General features: G+C 40.9%; 1 protein-coding gene across 4 annotated transcripts in view; it reads right to left on the bottom strand.

The window, feature by feature from the left end:
• dusp27 (dual specificity phosphatase 27) overlaps nucleotides 1–14,366 on the bottom strand; it is a 38,316-nt gene extending 23,950 nt beyond the window's left edge. Inside the window, exons 1-2 of one of the 4 annotated variants that reach the window (XM_020528642.2) lie at nucleotides 14,228–14,366; nucleotides 5,418–5,542 (exon numbers count right to left, since the gene is read on the bottom strand). In XM_020528642.2, coding sequence (XP_020384231.2) covers nucleotides 5,418–5,527 — 110 coding nt within the window. In that variant the 5' untranslated portion in view covers nucleotides 5,528–5,542; nucleotides 14,228–14,366. The other 3 variants (XM_048603260.1, XM_048603261.1, XM_048603259.1) reach the window with 3 other exon arrangements.
• Nucleotides 14,367–15,440: the final 1,074 nt, after the last annotated feature.

The following is a 15,440-nucleotide window of genomic DNA, read 5'->3' as shown; positions in this document are numbered from 1 at the left end:
TGCCATGAGGATTCCTACAGGCTGATAAATGTCAGATCCCAATGTATGTGGATGTGGGGTGTGTGTACACAGTGTCTTGTAGCACAGACAGACTTTGGTACCTGTTGTCCAATGTGGAGGTTCTTTAGTCCAAGCAGCAAGCTGAATCTATCCAATGAGGCAAGTTAGTCCATCAACAAGGTGTTTAACAAGCAATAATCCCCGTTAATTGCTGCTGCCTAGCGAGGAACATACTATGCCACTTGTGAAAGGCATAACAGATTGCTGAGATGCTCCCATCGACAAGATGGGACTCACTGGACTCTTATCCAGATTCTGCCTCACATTTCACATCACCCACATCACTCAGGCCTCAATACAAATCCGCCCCTAGTCTTAGACCCAATCTTCTCCCTTTTAAACTGACGTGAAATTTAATCATTTGCTACCTATGGGTACCTTTACTCTGAGATAATTAATTAATCCTATCTCATGAAACAATACCAAAGCTAATGTCAGTTTTGAAGAAGAGTCACTGGACTCAAAACATTAACTCTGCTTTCTTCCCACAGATGCTGCCAGACCTGCTGAGTATTGCCAGCAATTTCTGTTTTTATTCCAAATCTAATATAACCTACTTTCTATCAATAACAGAATTTACCTTTCTGAGAAACCATTTCAAAACCATTCAAATTCCTCATGCAAGCGACTCGCGTCAATCTGATTTTTCCAGTTGACATGTCAATTGGAGTCACCTATGATTAGTGGCATCACTTTATCACAAGCAACAAATATTTGTTCTTGTATACATTGTAATTACTGTTAAGGGGCCTACAGAACACTCCCACTAGTGATTCTCTTGTTATTCCTCATCTCCACCTAAACAAATTCTGCATCCTGATCTCCTAAATCAAAGCCATTTCTATTACATAAATGCCATCCTTGATTAAGTGCTATCCCTCCACATTGCCTTATTTTCCTATTCTCCTCGAGTCTCATATACCCCTCACTATTTAGAACCTGATCCAGTCATCCTGCAACCACATCTCTGTAATGTTTAATGGATCATTTTATTTATTTCTGTGTACTTTCAATTCAGTTCCCTTGTTATGAACACTAAGTGTATTCAGATACAGAGCCAATAGTTTTGTCTTTTTGCTACCTTTGCAACATCTAGGCATCATTGTTGGTGCATTAGTAGAATTTTTCTCTCTGTCCCTTTCTGCCATTTCCTGAGCTTCATTTCCCATAATACTATTTTCCTCAGTTACCTTGTCTCTACTCTTTGAGATACTACATCATACATGTTTGAGCCCTTACCCCTCATTTTGGGTGAAACCCCCTTGCTATTTCCCTAGTTATCCATTTTATAAAAATACTGGCCCCAGCATGGTTCAGGTGTTGATCACCGCAAGTTCAAGTCCCACGTATCCCAGCACTAGTGCCAGTGGCCCAGAAACTAAGACCCACAGCTCCCATACTTGGCGTTGAGCCAGGTATTCATCTCTCTAACTTTATGTGTTCACAGAATCCTTACAGTGTGGAAACAGGCCCTTCGGCTCAACAAGTCCACACCAACCTTCACAGCATCCCACCCAGAGCCATCCCCCTATAACCCACATCCCTGAACACTACGGGCAATTTGTACTCTGTGAAAATTTGCTTGTGGCTCAGAAAGTACTTCAAAACATATAACCTTTGATATTTTCCTCTATAATTTAGTGCCCAGCTCTCCATATTGTCAATGCAGAACACCTTTCCTTAGTCCTAGCCATGTTATTGATACCTACATGGATCACAACAACTGGATCTTCTCCATGCCATGCCAAGCTCCTCTCCAGCCATGAGTAGATGTTCCAAACATTTGCATCTATGCAACAATGCAAAAAAATTGCCCAGATATGTCCTGTTCACCAAAAGCAGGACAAATGCAACCCAACCATTTCCTGCCCCATCAGTCTAATCTCAGTCACCTGTAAAGTGATGGAAGATGACATCAGCAGTGCTATCAAGCAGCACCTGCTCAGTGATGCCCAGTTTGGGTTTTGCGAGGGCGACTCAGCTCCTGGCCTCATTACAGCCTTGGTTCAAACATGGACAAAAGAGCTGAATTCCAGCGGTGAGGTGAGAGTGACAGCTCTTGACATCAAGGTTGCATTCAACTGAGTGTGGCACCGAGGAGCCCTAGCAAAACTGGAATCAATGGGTATAAGGGGCCAAACTCTCCGGTGGTTGGAGTCATACCTGACACATAGGAAGATGGTCGTGATTGCTGGAGGTCAGTCATCTCAGCTCCAGAACATCTCTGCAGGAGTTCCTCAGGATACTGTCCTAGGCCAAAACATCTTCAGCTGCTTCATCAATGACCTTCCTTCCATGATAAGGTCACAAGTGGGGATATTTGCTGATCATTGCATGATGTTCAACATCATTCGCAACTCCTCAGGTACTGAAGTAGTCCATGTTCAAATGCAACAAGTTCTGGACAATATCCAGGCTTGGGTTAACAAGTGGCAAGTAACATTAATGTCACATAAATGCCGGGCAATACCCATCTCTAACAAGAGAGAATCTAACCATTGCACCTTGACATTCAATGGCATTACCATCACTGAATCCTTCATTATCAAGATCCTTTTGGTTACCAATGACCAGAAACTCAACTCGACTAGCCATAAAACATTGTGGCTACAAGAGCAGGTCAGAGGTGAGGAATACTGCAGTGGTAAATCTCCTGAGCCTGTCTACCATCTACAAGGCACAAGTTAGGAGCGTAATGGTGTACTCCTTACTTGCCTGGACGCATGCAGCTCAAACAAAACTTAAGAAACTTGAAACCATCCAGGGAAAAGCAGTCCACTTGATTGGCATCACATCTACAAACATCCATTCCATCCACCACTGACATTCAGTAGCAGCAGTGTGTACTATCTACTAGATGCACTGCAGAAATTCAATGCTCCTTTGATATCACCTTTCAAACCCATTAATCACTACAATCTAGAAGGACAGGGGCAGCAGATACATTGGAACACCATCACCCATGAGATCCCTTCCAAGACAACTCACCATTCTGACTTGGAAATATATCACCGTTCCTTCAGTGATGCTCGGTCACACTCCTGGATTTCACTTCCTCATGGCGCTGTGGGTCAACCTACAACACATGGACTGCAGCAACTCAGGAAGGCAGCTCACCACCACCACCTTCTCAAGGGAGACAAAGGAGGAATAATAAATGGTGACCCAGCCAGCGACACCCACATCCCACACGTGAATAAAAAAAACCTTGACACGAGGTAGGCATCACACTCATTTAGATTCTCACTCCCTCCTGTGAATGATGGGTCAATCCTCCTCACTGTACTATCCCCTGCTAATATGATTACATTCCTTGCTGCTCGCTTTACTTGAATGACTTCCTGTACCATGGTACGATAGCCAGTTTGTCCATCTACCCTGCAGTCTCCCAATCTCATTCAAACAGTTTGGGGGTACCTTAAACATGTTGGACAATTGCAGAGAAAATCACTCCTGTATTCCTGCCCTTACCAAAGACCCACAAAATAGATAGTTCCATTCCCCGTAGTAGAGGCAAAACTAATTCTAATCAACTCCAATAATCTAACTCTACCTCCGAATGCCAGTCTCAAGGTTCTGCTCCCACCTGCTACTCTAAGTGATGCTGGCTGCTTAATTTAGGGTCCTTCTCTCTCCTGCTCCTCTCATAACATCAAAATAAAGATAGTCAGAAAAATCCACATTTACAGAATGCAAAGTGGCTGTTTGCACAGACTTGAGTAAAAGTAGCTGCAAAAACCCCCGATTTGAAGTAAAATAAAATTGCTATGCAGGGAAAAAGACACACTTTGGTAGCAAAATTTTAAATTGTGCTTACCAATGTTTTAGTCAAAAATGCCTTGCAATCTCTCTTATCATTCCTACTGTGTTAGGAATAAGACCATAAGACATAGGAGCAGAAATTAGGCCATTCGACCCATCAAGTCTGCTCCACCATTCAATCATGGCTGATAATTGCCTCAACCCCATTCTCCCACTTTCTGCCTGTAACCCTTGATCCCCTTGATAATAAAGAACCTATCTATCTCAGTCTTAAATTTACTCAATGACCTGGCCTCCACAGCCTTCTGTGGCAGTGAATTCCATAGATTCACCACTCTCTGGCTGAAGAAATTTCTCCTTATCTCCGTTCTAAAAGGTCTTCCCTTTACTCTAAGGCTGTGCCCTCGGATCCTAGTCTCTCCTACCAATGGAAGCATCATCCCAACATCCACTCTGTCCAGGCCATTCAGTATTTTGTAAGTTTCAATTAGATCCCCCCTCATCCTTCTAAACTCCAATGAGTATAGTCCCAGAGATCTCAAATGTTCCTCATATGTTAAGCTTTTCATTCCTGGGGCCATTCTTGTGAAGCTCCTCTGAACCCGCTCCAAGGCCAGTACATCCTTCGAGATATGGGGCCCAAAACTGCACGCAATACTCCAAATGTGGCCTGACCAGAGCCTTATAAAGCCTCAGTAGTACATCCCTGCTTTTATATTCAAGTCCTCTCAAAATAAATGCCAACATTGCATTTGCCTTCCTAACTACTGACTCATACTGCAAGTTTATCTTGAGAGAATCCTGGACTAAATAATGAGTTGGGTTGAGAATAATGAGAATGATGAGTTGGGTTGAGTCTGAACAAAAACAAAGTTGCTGGAAAAGCTCAGCAGGTCTGGCAGCATCTGTGAAGGAGAAAACAGAGTTAACGCTTTGGGTCCGGTGAACCTTCCTCAAAACAGGTTGAGTCTGAGGTGGAAATAGAGGGGAAGAGGTCATCTATGCCACTGCATGCCATTGAAATCATCCATGTTTTCAATGTCATAGAATAGGTATATTTTGGTCCATAATGGGAATTAGCAATTTAATCTTCCATTCCCTTACAGGGAATACTGATCCAGGCCTAGGAAATATTTGTTTGAATGTAAAAAGACTTACATTTGCTTGGTATCTAGTTTGTACAGGGCTAGTTCCCACAAACAGCAATATGATAATGACCAGATGATCATTTTTGTGAGATAGTAGGAACTGCAGATGCTGGAGAATCCGAGACAACAAGGTGCAGGGCTGGATGAACACAGCAGGCCAAGCAGACATTGGTTGAGGGCTTAGATTGAAAATTGGGAGAAATTCACTGCTTTCTTCAATATAATGACTTAAATCTTTTAAATTCACCTGCAAGCCTTGTTTACCGTTTCATCTGTAAAACAACACCTCAGTACTACACTGGGGTGTTAACCTAGATGTTTGTGCTCAAGACCTGACATGGGACTTGAACCAAACTTCTAGCTTAGTGCTATTTACTGAACCACAGTTCAAATGATTTGTGTTTAGATCTACTTATGCCAAGGAATTAATCACTGCACATATCAGACCTGCTTGGAGATGGACTGCGAAGATATCGGGCCTGTACAGACAGAACATCTTGTTGATCATTATCTCCTGGAACAACTTGTTCATTGTTGGTGTTCTGAGATGTTGCCATTACTGCTTCCCAGTTCTGTACAAAAACAAGAAAAATAAATATCTTCACATATAAAAAGACAGACATAGAAATAAATTTACACAAAATTATCATTTCATATTCTCAAAATGAAAGGCATTAAACATCATAAGATCGATCTTTCGTCTGAATTGAGCTACCCCACTCAAAATGGAACAAAAATCTGTACCATTTAATTATTCTGACAATATTCCTCAATCCCAGCTGCACTGCAACATCTGACCTTTATATTTTCCATTCTCTATTCTCATACTATTTGAGCTGAGATTGCCAATAAAACTTGGAATAATTATCCTTTCACCTTTGTGGCCTGTGCTCAAGTGCTGCTCAGGCAGAGAAATCTCCTACTTTCTTTGATTGTTAAAGGCTCTGAATGAAATGATCTTGAAAAAGCGTCATCTGACCTTCAGGAGTCAGGAGCTCTCCACAACAACAGTAGTCACCAAATCTGGACAATCACTTGGTTTGACAGCCTGTTTTATATCCCACAGGATGTACTTTCCAATGGAATGTGGAATGACACAATGTACAGCAAGCAGATAGTCCCATCCTATCAATTTCACACCAGGTCTGTTTGGTTAAAACTACTTCCCCCCCCCAACTATCGTAAACATATTTTTGAACAGGAGCAATGTGGAGAGAAACTAGAAACCGTCAGAAGCACATTACTAGACATACAAAATAACCGAATCACACCGAAAGCAACGTCGGAATGAAAGGACAGAAATATTGCAGGAACCAAAATAACTTTCCTCAAACATACATCTACAGGCAAAATTCATCAAGCTTCAAAAAATCTGTAAAGGCCAATAATCCTTGCTGCCAAGGCAGGCGTATCTACATCATGCATGAGCACAGCACAACTTTTGTCGAATTCAAAATTTAGGTCTTAAAAGGGCTGCCAAGCATCAAATACTATTTACTATCGATAATGAATAGGGACAAAACCGGGAACTGCATATAAGCAGGAGAAATACAACATCACTCCACACACTCAAGTCAGGAGATGGATCTGAGGGTACTTGTGCATTGTTTGCTTAACTCATTAGTGATTGACAGCAATTTTAAAAAAATAACAGAATGTTCAGCTGCATGGCCAGAGAATAGAGCTTGCATCTCAGGGAGTGAAAATAAACTGGCATAAACCATCAGAATGGCTTCAGTTGAAGAATGGATTGGGTTAAATACAAACATAAACACATGCTGGCTTTTGAAAGGGCACAGCAAAGAAGAATGACATTGATTGCTTGGATTAAACACAGAAACTGCTAGGAAAGTGCTAGATATATGGACAAACATTACATTGGAAGAAAGTCTTGGAGATCCTACATCTTATTCACCTTTCTATTAAATGCAGATGATTGAGTTTGAATAGAATAAGAATAATTTTTTGACCAGGTATAAACTTGTGGTTGCTTACACGAGTCCCACCAATACAGACCATTGGGAGGCCTGGCAACTCACAGGTTTCTGAGTGGGGACGTTGATTTGGAGGGTGGAGGAGGTGAGAATAGATTAGCAACAAACCAGTGTGGATCACAGCATGCCAAAATTCCCTTGCAAAAGTGGCCTGCAGCCAACTGGTTAGATTGCTTAACGCCTGGCACAACTTGTAGATCAAATGACAATAGGTATTCTTTTTAAGACTCAGATAACAAGGTGTAGAGCTGGATGAACACAGCAGGCCAAGCAGCATCAGAGGAGCAGGAAAGCTGACGTTTCGGGCCTAGACCCTTCTTCAGAAATGGGGGAGGGGAAGGGGGCTCTGAAATAAGATCCACTGAGTCTTTCCAGAGGGAGGAGGGTAACTTCTTCAAGGTAGGCATCCTTAGAAGATGCTTCGCAGTGGGGTTAAAATTGTTTCAGAGATAGTAGGAACTGCAGATACTGGAGAATCTGAGATAACAAGGTGTAGAGCTGGACGAACACAGCAGGTCAAGCAGCATCAGAGGAGCAGGAAAGCTGACGTTTTGGGCCTGCACCCTTCTTCAGAAATGGGGGAGGGGAAGGGGTTTCTGAAATAAGATCCACTGAGGTCTTTTTAAGACTGTAAGGTTTAGGATTCCAATCTGCATATTTAAACCTGCCTTTTATCTCTTTGTGATGGGTTTGATAGGTACCCATTTAAGGGCCTGCCTTAAGTTTAAATCTAGTGATGCCCAAGGTGCTCAATTCATTATTCTGTAAAAATTTCACGTTCTGCAAGATGGAGTAGCAATTCAAAATCTCAACATTCACATATCTGTAACAAAAAGCCATTAATAGGCTCAGAGGAAGGAATATGAGCTAATTGTATGGGAAGACTATGGATAGTGCCACAAAATTAAAGATATGCACTATTATAGAGTTAGAATTTTTTTGAAAATGAAGGTTATGAGATCAATTTGTGATTTTTTCATACTTGGGTCTAGGTGCAGGGACCACAATGGTTCTATTTTCTGACCAGCTAGACATGGCTGATTATGTTGCAAATCCACAGATATTTCATTCTTATTGTTACAGCATAGGGGTTTTCATTGGAATGCACATTGGCTACTGGTTCAGGAATGCACAATGAAAAAGGGTCCCCAAATTTATGGTGCTTAGCCATCTGTTCTCCAGTTGCTTTTTCATGGGATACCAGCATTTGTTGTGCAAACTTTATGGCCCTTTAACTGAATGGCTTGCTAGCAACATTGCGTGGATCTGGAGTATGGATGGCTGATGTTCTTTGCCAGAGAGGATTAGCGAACCAGATGACTTTTAATGACAATTGCACCACAAACTAGCTTTGTATTCCAGATTCTCAGCTGTGGTGGGATTTGCACCCATGTGCCCTGTGCTATCCGCTCCTCCTTGACTCTTTCAATAGTTGTACTTTCTACAGCTTGTACTCATCCACATAAGATTAAATAAAACCTGACTGATCCTATCAAGCAGGCTCCTGAAAGTAAAAAAAGTAAAACAGTAGAGCGTGCAACTTAAAGGTTGCGAACTAGAGAACAGTAGAGGTTGTAAAGCAACACATTGCAAAAGGCATGCATATGCATACACATACACAGATTTATTTAGTAACAAAAAAAGTCATGGTATAAATAAAGCTATGAGACTTTACCATATCTATGCACTGAAGTAAAGAATACAAAAAGTGTTATAAATTAAAGCTGTCATTTAAATGTAGATTAGCAGACCAAGGACAGATTCCCCTACTCACCTTTGAAACAATGCTATGGGATTTTGTACATTCTTCCAAGCAGATAGATGGCTTTAGTTTAACATCTCATTTGAAAGACTACAGCACTGCTTGGAGAGGCAGTCTAAATTATTTTTGCTGGAGCCCAGAAGAGACTGGAATAATGTAAGTTAGGGACAAATGTATTATGAGCCACAGTTGACAATTTTGCAGTTTCAGACATATCCTGAAGAAGAGTCATTTTGGGACTTGAAACGTTAATTTTGTTTCTCTCTCCTTAGATGCTGCCAGGCCTACGAGGTTTTCCATCACTTTTTGTTTACAACTCAAAGGTCTTGGAAAATGCTAATTCCAACAGCATTCTCTCGCTGCTAAGTGCTTCTGCACTGGCTCAGCCACACACATCAGATGGATGATGACCGTATACCCAAAGACATTTCGAATGGTGGGCCATCAGGAGGCCTAGATGCCTACTCAGCATACACACTATGAGGATAATCTGTAAGCTCAATTTGAACATTGACACTCTGAAGGTTGACCACTTGGAGAGACATCAAAAAAGGTGTGCAGAAATGATACACTCGATTGGTGAGAAGAGGGTTCAGAAATAATAGAGACCAGTGAATTGTGTACCTTCTCAGCCTCACTGTCATCAGCTTCAGCAAATGGGGCAAAGTCTGATTAGAGTGGGGATCCTGAGCCACAGCAGGCAACGTTTAACACAGGGTTGACCATACAAGCTAAACCATCATCTCACAATGACATGTAAATATAGGCAAAGGACCCCTGAGCATTTTAAAAATATTCTGTTTTGATAACTGTAAATGTAAATGCCAATTGAGCAGCTGTGAAATTCCAATACTTTTCTCTCTTTCACTTCATTTCTTACATATTTTTGTTTTCTCAAAGTTTTGTAAAAGCTACTTAGTCTCATCCTCAGAGATCGCAACAGCAATTCAAACTATGCTTGAAGCACTTTCGTTTAAGAGAAAAGTGTTTCAGATCTCCTGATGTGGTCTTCAATGATGTAATGATTACTAGTCATCAAGTTGTTGCAAGCAACAACTAAATAAATAAAATAATTGCTTTCGATTCAAGTCAGCAAAATCTACCATTTTAAATGGTTGAAAATTAAATGGTTATTTTGAAAAATGCTACTTTTCCAAGAACAAACCACAAGAATGGCAGAATCTTTCAGAATAACTGAGGATGCAGGTCACTGTTTCTGGATCACATTCAGTTCTGCTAGTCTTCATGCAACATTCTCAATGCATTCTTCTCAGATCAGATAATACTGCATGCACAGATTTGCTTTAGTGCCCATAAAGAAATAAGTCGAAGATCTGAAAATTGTCCCTTGTATTAAAGTTTACCGACATTTCATTAATTTTACTAACATCCTAGGCTGTCAGAAAAACAATCTGCCATCTGGATGTAGTTTTTACTCAGGATGTCAAAGAAAAGGTAATAAGTTTAACACCGAGGCCTGAACCATTGGAATATCTGTACAAAATTTTATGACTCAGCTCCTGTCAGATGGAAATGTAGCAGGACAAAACCGCTTTGATTGTGTCCGAGACTGAAGCTCTTAGAATCGATCCTTATGACCAGCAAAATTCATGGGCTGTGATCCAGCTACCCTGGCCCTCCAATGCTGGCCCAACCAGATTCTGTGGAAGGGTTCCTAATTCACATGATTCCAATAGGCCCTGTTGCTATCGTAGGTGCACTTCCTGCACTGTACATGTTGGAAATCTAAATGCTCATGTTCTGTTTAGTGAAAGGTTTTCCAGCTCACCTCCTCTTATATGTATTGAGGTGGAGAACATATGTAGAAGGCCAATCCAGTTACTGAAATTTACTTTGGAGTTGCCTGGACCCATCCTTGTTGGGGTGAACCAAAGTGCCCACTTGGAGGCCAACATTCCTCACCACACACCAATACCAAACTTCGTGTACAGTGCATGCACCAAAAGAGACAGCACTGATGGTCTTCAATCTCAGATCTAGTCAAACATCATCTTCTCACATGTTTCTGTGTGAAATGGGTGGATGTTCTGCCTATTATAATAGAAAATTCTGGGAGGTTTCAATCCAGTTCCTTAAAAAAAAATTTGGAGACTCTAATATTCAGCAAATTCATCATGAATTTAATGAATTTCATAAGTGAATACATACTGTTATGACCAGTTAAGTGTTATAATATTTGTAATACTTACTTGAATCTGCATGTAACAATTTTAACCTGAAAATTCCAAGCAACGATATCAAGTTTACAAATTATTGCCCCACCCCAATACTGCTTCTTATATTGACTCCAAAAGCAATTGATAAAGTGGAACATATGGGGCCAATTTTAACTCATTCAGAACCATCCACATGAACGGAGTTAAAACAGGCCTCATTCTGCTTGCAGGTGACTCAATAGGAACTCAAAACAATGAATTTTAGTAGCAACATAGAACAAAAACAAAAGTTGCTGGGAAAGCTCAGCAAGTCTGGCAGCATCTGTGAAGAAAACATCAGAGTTAACATTTCAGGTGCGGTGACACTTCATCAGAATTTTCTAATTTAATAGAATTATAGTTTAAAATAGCTTAAGTAATAGTTAAATAGTTTAATAGAATCCTTACAGTGTGGAAAGGGGTCATTCAGCCCATCAAGTCTGCACCAAACCTCTGAAGAGCATCCCACCCAAACCCTGTAACCCCAAATTAACCATGGCTAACCCAGCTAGCCTGCACATCCCTGGATACTACAGGACAGTTTAGCATGGCTAGCCTGCACATCTTTGGACTGTGGGAGGAAACCGGAGCACCCGGAGGAAACCCCCACAGATACGAGGGGAACGTGCAAACTCCACACAGACTGTCACCCAAGATTGGAATAAAACCTGGGTTCCTCATCTTGTGAGGCACCACTGCACCATCCTATCATGATGGCCAGGCCCAGTAATCACAGAAGAACCTGATCAGTCTCCCAGTAACAGAGAAACCCTCCCTAATTAAGTGGGAAGGTGGTAGATATGGGATTCTCAACCACCTGCATTTGAATGACAATCAACCTTATTAATGAGCTGATTGACAACCACTATTCCTGAGCCCATCACAATTCACTGGCAGTTTAGGGATTAAATTTGAGCCACATGACTTTCCTTCAACATCCAGACACTTGGCAAACCCTATCAGATTTTCTGGCAGTGTTCCAGGTAGGAATTAATGTCTCATTATCAGACACCCTGTACCCTACTGAGGGTAATGGCATTGGCAAGAGAAGATCACTAAAAGCTATCCTCTTCCCTTTGCTTCTGATGTCCCTACCATCCTCAGCCATGATCCCCACACTATGAATCCCATCTCCCCCTCACCACCCTTGGCCACAATAACAAACCTACCCATGTCCTCAAGTGTTAGCAAGTCTGGCAAGTCTGTAGAGAGAGAGAAAAACAGAGCTAAGGGGCCAAAGCGTGGGGAAGAAACCTGACACAGAAACAGAATCTAGAAGCAGTTGTAGACCATTCAGCCTTTCGAGCTTTACTGCCATTCAATATGATCGTGACTGATCCTCTATCTCAATGCCATATTCCTACTGCTTGACACCTTTAAAATATAGACATTTATCTATCTCTTTCTTGAATATAATCAGTGACTTGCCCTCCAAAAACTTCTGTGATTAAGAGTTCATTCCCCCATCACAATTCTAACTGATCTACTCTCTATTCTGAGACTGTACCCCTTGGTTGCAGAGTTCCTAACCATGAAAAACATCCTTCCTACATCTAGTCTGTCCAGCTCTGTTAGAATTTTATAAATTCAGTCAGATCTCTTCTCATCCTTCTAAACTCGAGTGAATACAGGACTAGTCAAACCAATTTTTCCTCACTGGACAGTTCTGCCATTCCTAGTATCAACCTATTGAACATCTGCTGCATTCCCTGTATGGCAAATATATCCTTTCATATGTAGGAAGATGAAAACTGCACACAACAAGACAATAACATATATATGGAAATATTTGATTCTAAAATTCTATAGACTGTGAAGCTGTTCCTGCAGATTGGAGGGTGGCAAATGTAACCTCACAACTTAAAAAAGGAGGGGAGCGATTAAACAGAAAATTGCAGACCAGTTAGCCTAACATCATCAGTAGGGAAAATGCTAGAATTTTTTTATAAAAGACATGATAACAGAACACTTGGAAAGAATCAACAGGATTGGACAACGCCAGCATGGCGTTGAAAGGCAATTCATAGTTAACAATCTACTGGAGACATTTGAGGATTTAACTAGCAGAATACATGTATACACATGTTTTACTTCTGAACTCAAATCCTCTTACAATGAAGGTCAACATACCATTTGTCTTACGAATTGTTTGCTGCACCTGCCTGATTACTTTCATTGACTGATGTACAAGGACACACATATCACTTTGTACATTCATGTTTCCCAATATATCACCATTTAAACAATGCTTTTCCTTTCTGGTCTTCACACTGAAGTGTATAACTTCAGAGTTAGCTACATTTTACCGCAACTGCCATTTATTTGTCCACTCACTCAACTTGTCTAAATCACCTTGCCTCCTCCTCACAACTCACAGTCCTGCCTAGTTTTGTGTCATTAGTAAACCTGGAAATAATACATTTGGTTCCTTCATCCAGATCATTTATATACATTGTGAATATCAGTACCCAAGCAATGATCCCTGCAGTATCCCACTAGTCAATGCCTGCCCTTGGAAAAATACTCACTTATTTCCACACTCTGTTTCCTGTCTGTCAACAAATTCTCGATCAATGTGAATAAATTACCCCCATCTCATGCAATTTATCTCTGCCAGCTACCCAGTTATGAGGAACCTTCTGAAAATCCATATACACCATATCCACTGGTTCTTCCTTATCCACCTTACTAGTTTACAAATATTGTCAAAAATTTAAAAACAACAATTGTGAACGGGCCTTAAGATGCAGCCAGTGGGTTTTAACACTGCCTCCCAGTTGCTAACATTTTTAAAATTGTTAATTCAACAGGCTGACATTTCATCTGGTTATTTTTGAGGACAACGAGTGAGAAAAAAATACTGACAAAAATATTTTCAATCTCTACATTGAGTTAGCTTAGATTTAATCTTCCATTGGTGAAAGCGTTCATGGTATACATTGAAAGGAAAGCAGAAAGAACTACAGGATTATGCTTTTAAACGCGGTGTAGCTGGAGAGGCACTGGCCTGAAATGAGAGATTGGCGATTATTTTGAGGCTGCGACAGCTGTTGGTTGCAGAAGACAGCTACCCCCACCCCCAGGCAGACTCAGTCCTATGGAATGTGCCCTTTGATGGCAATAACAGGCGACACCACTCGGGCAGTATCAATGTTTACTTATTTAATTTTAAAAAGCTTACCGTTTCTTTCAAGACAGCTTTCAGAGAAAAATAAAACTTCTCGATCCTCCCATCGGTCGTCAGTGAAACAAAAACTTTAGAAAACGTTTGAACGTGGGTCTTACCTGGATACTAAAGCGTACCTTGTCACCAAAAACACTCCGAGCTGCACACGGCCAGGGAGATCCTGACACAGGGCTCTCTGCCTGCAATGTACAAAGAAACTGACGCCAGACAGACAAGTGACAGAACAGCAACCAAAAATAAAACCACTCAACATTCCTTCGTTTTCTCTTTTGTTTTAATCTTATTTAAATCCTTCATTGATTAATAATTTATTATAACTAACGAATATTGAACAACGATATATTTTTAAAATTTATTTGAACTATGTTTATATAGGATCTGCTCAACTGCAGTTGGTGACATCAGTGTTATTTCAGTCAGACAAATAAATCAGACTTAATCTTGTGATGGGCTCAGATTTCAGAATCTAACAAAAGCGTATCAATATCCTTCGATAAATGCTCGTTGTTTACCTGATTGCAATGTACCGTTAAAACATTTAGAAAACTTGGTAGGAAGTAATGGAGACAATAGTATAAATGACTTGACAATGCAAATGAGACGCTGTAAAGACGAGACCATTAGGAGTGCAGATGGAAGTGATACTTGTCAGTATTTCTCTGGAATAAAAAGAAGCCGAAAGCGTGAACTGCCAGCACTAATGTCCAAGGGTTGTTTCGATCGCGTGAGGACAAGTGTCTCACTTCGTTTATGAATTCTAAGTCAGGATGAGTTTTCAGAGGTTTGTGCTCCGACCCTCTACCCTTTTGATTGTAGTTTAGTTTCAGAGTTTTCCTTACCAGAGAGTAAACATTTTTGTAATTTTTTTCTATGTTGGAAAATAGCCACAAACGACATTGTGCAAGGGCAGATAGCATCAAATGTAACAAACTGATGGTCATTTAATGTATAGTCTCAGAATGTATTCTCACAGCTAAAATCACATAATTCATTCAGTAGATGAAGACAGATCCTCGGCTCATTGTCTGCTGAGGGGCATGATTGCTATTGCCTTCCCTCCCAAGAGGCAAAGGAGGGGGCAGATCTCCAGCCAGAGTTAGAGTTGAGCATGGTAGACAAACAGGAGGCTGAGTGTGGGTGGGGGTCACCTCTCTTTATCAGCAGCTCCCCCCACTCCACATCCAGTCCTGAAGAAGGTTAATACCCGAAACATTGACTTCTTTCCTCCAGATGCTGCCTGGCTTACTGTGTTCTTCCAGCCTCCTGTTGGTATACCTTGGATTCCAGCATCTACAGTTTTTTTTGTGTCTT

This window comes from Rhincodon typus, chromosome 11, assembly GCF_021869965.1.
Source record: "Rhincodon typus isolate 14 chromosome 11, sRhiTyp1.1, whole genome shotgun sequence".
Lineage (NCBI taxonomy): Eukaryota > Metazoa > Chordata > Chondrichthyes > Orectolobiformes > Rhincodontidae > Rhincodon > Rhincodon typus.
This window is presented reverse-complemented; position numbering and strand designations above follow the sequence as displayed.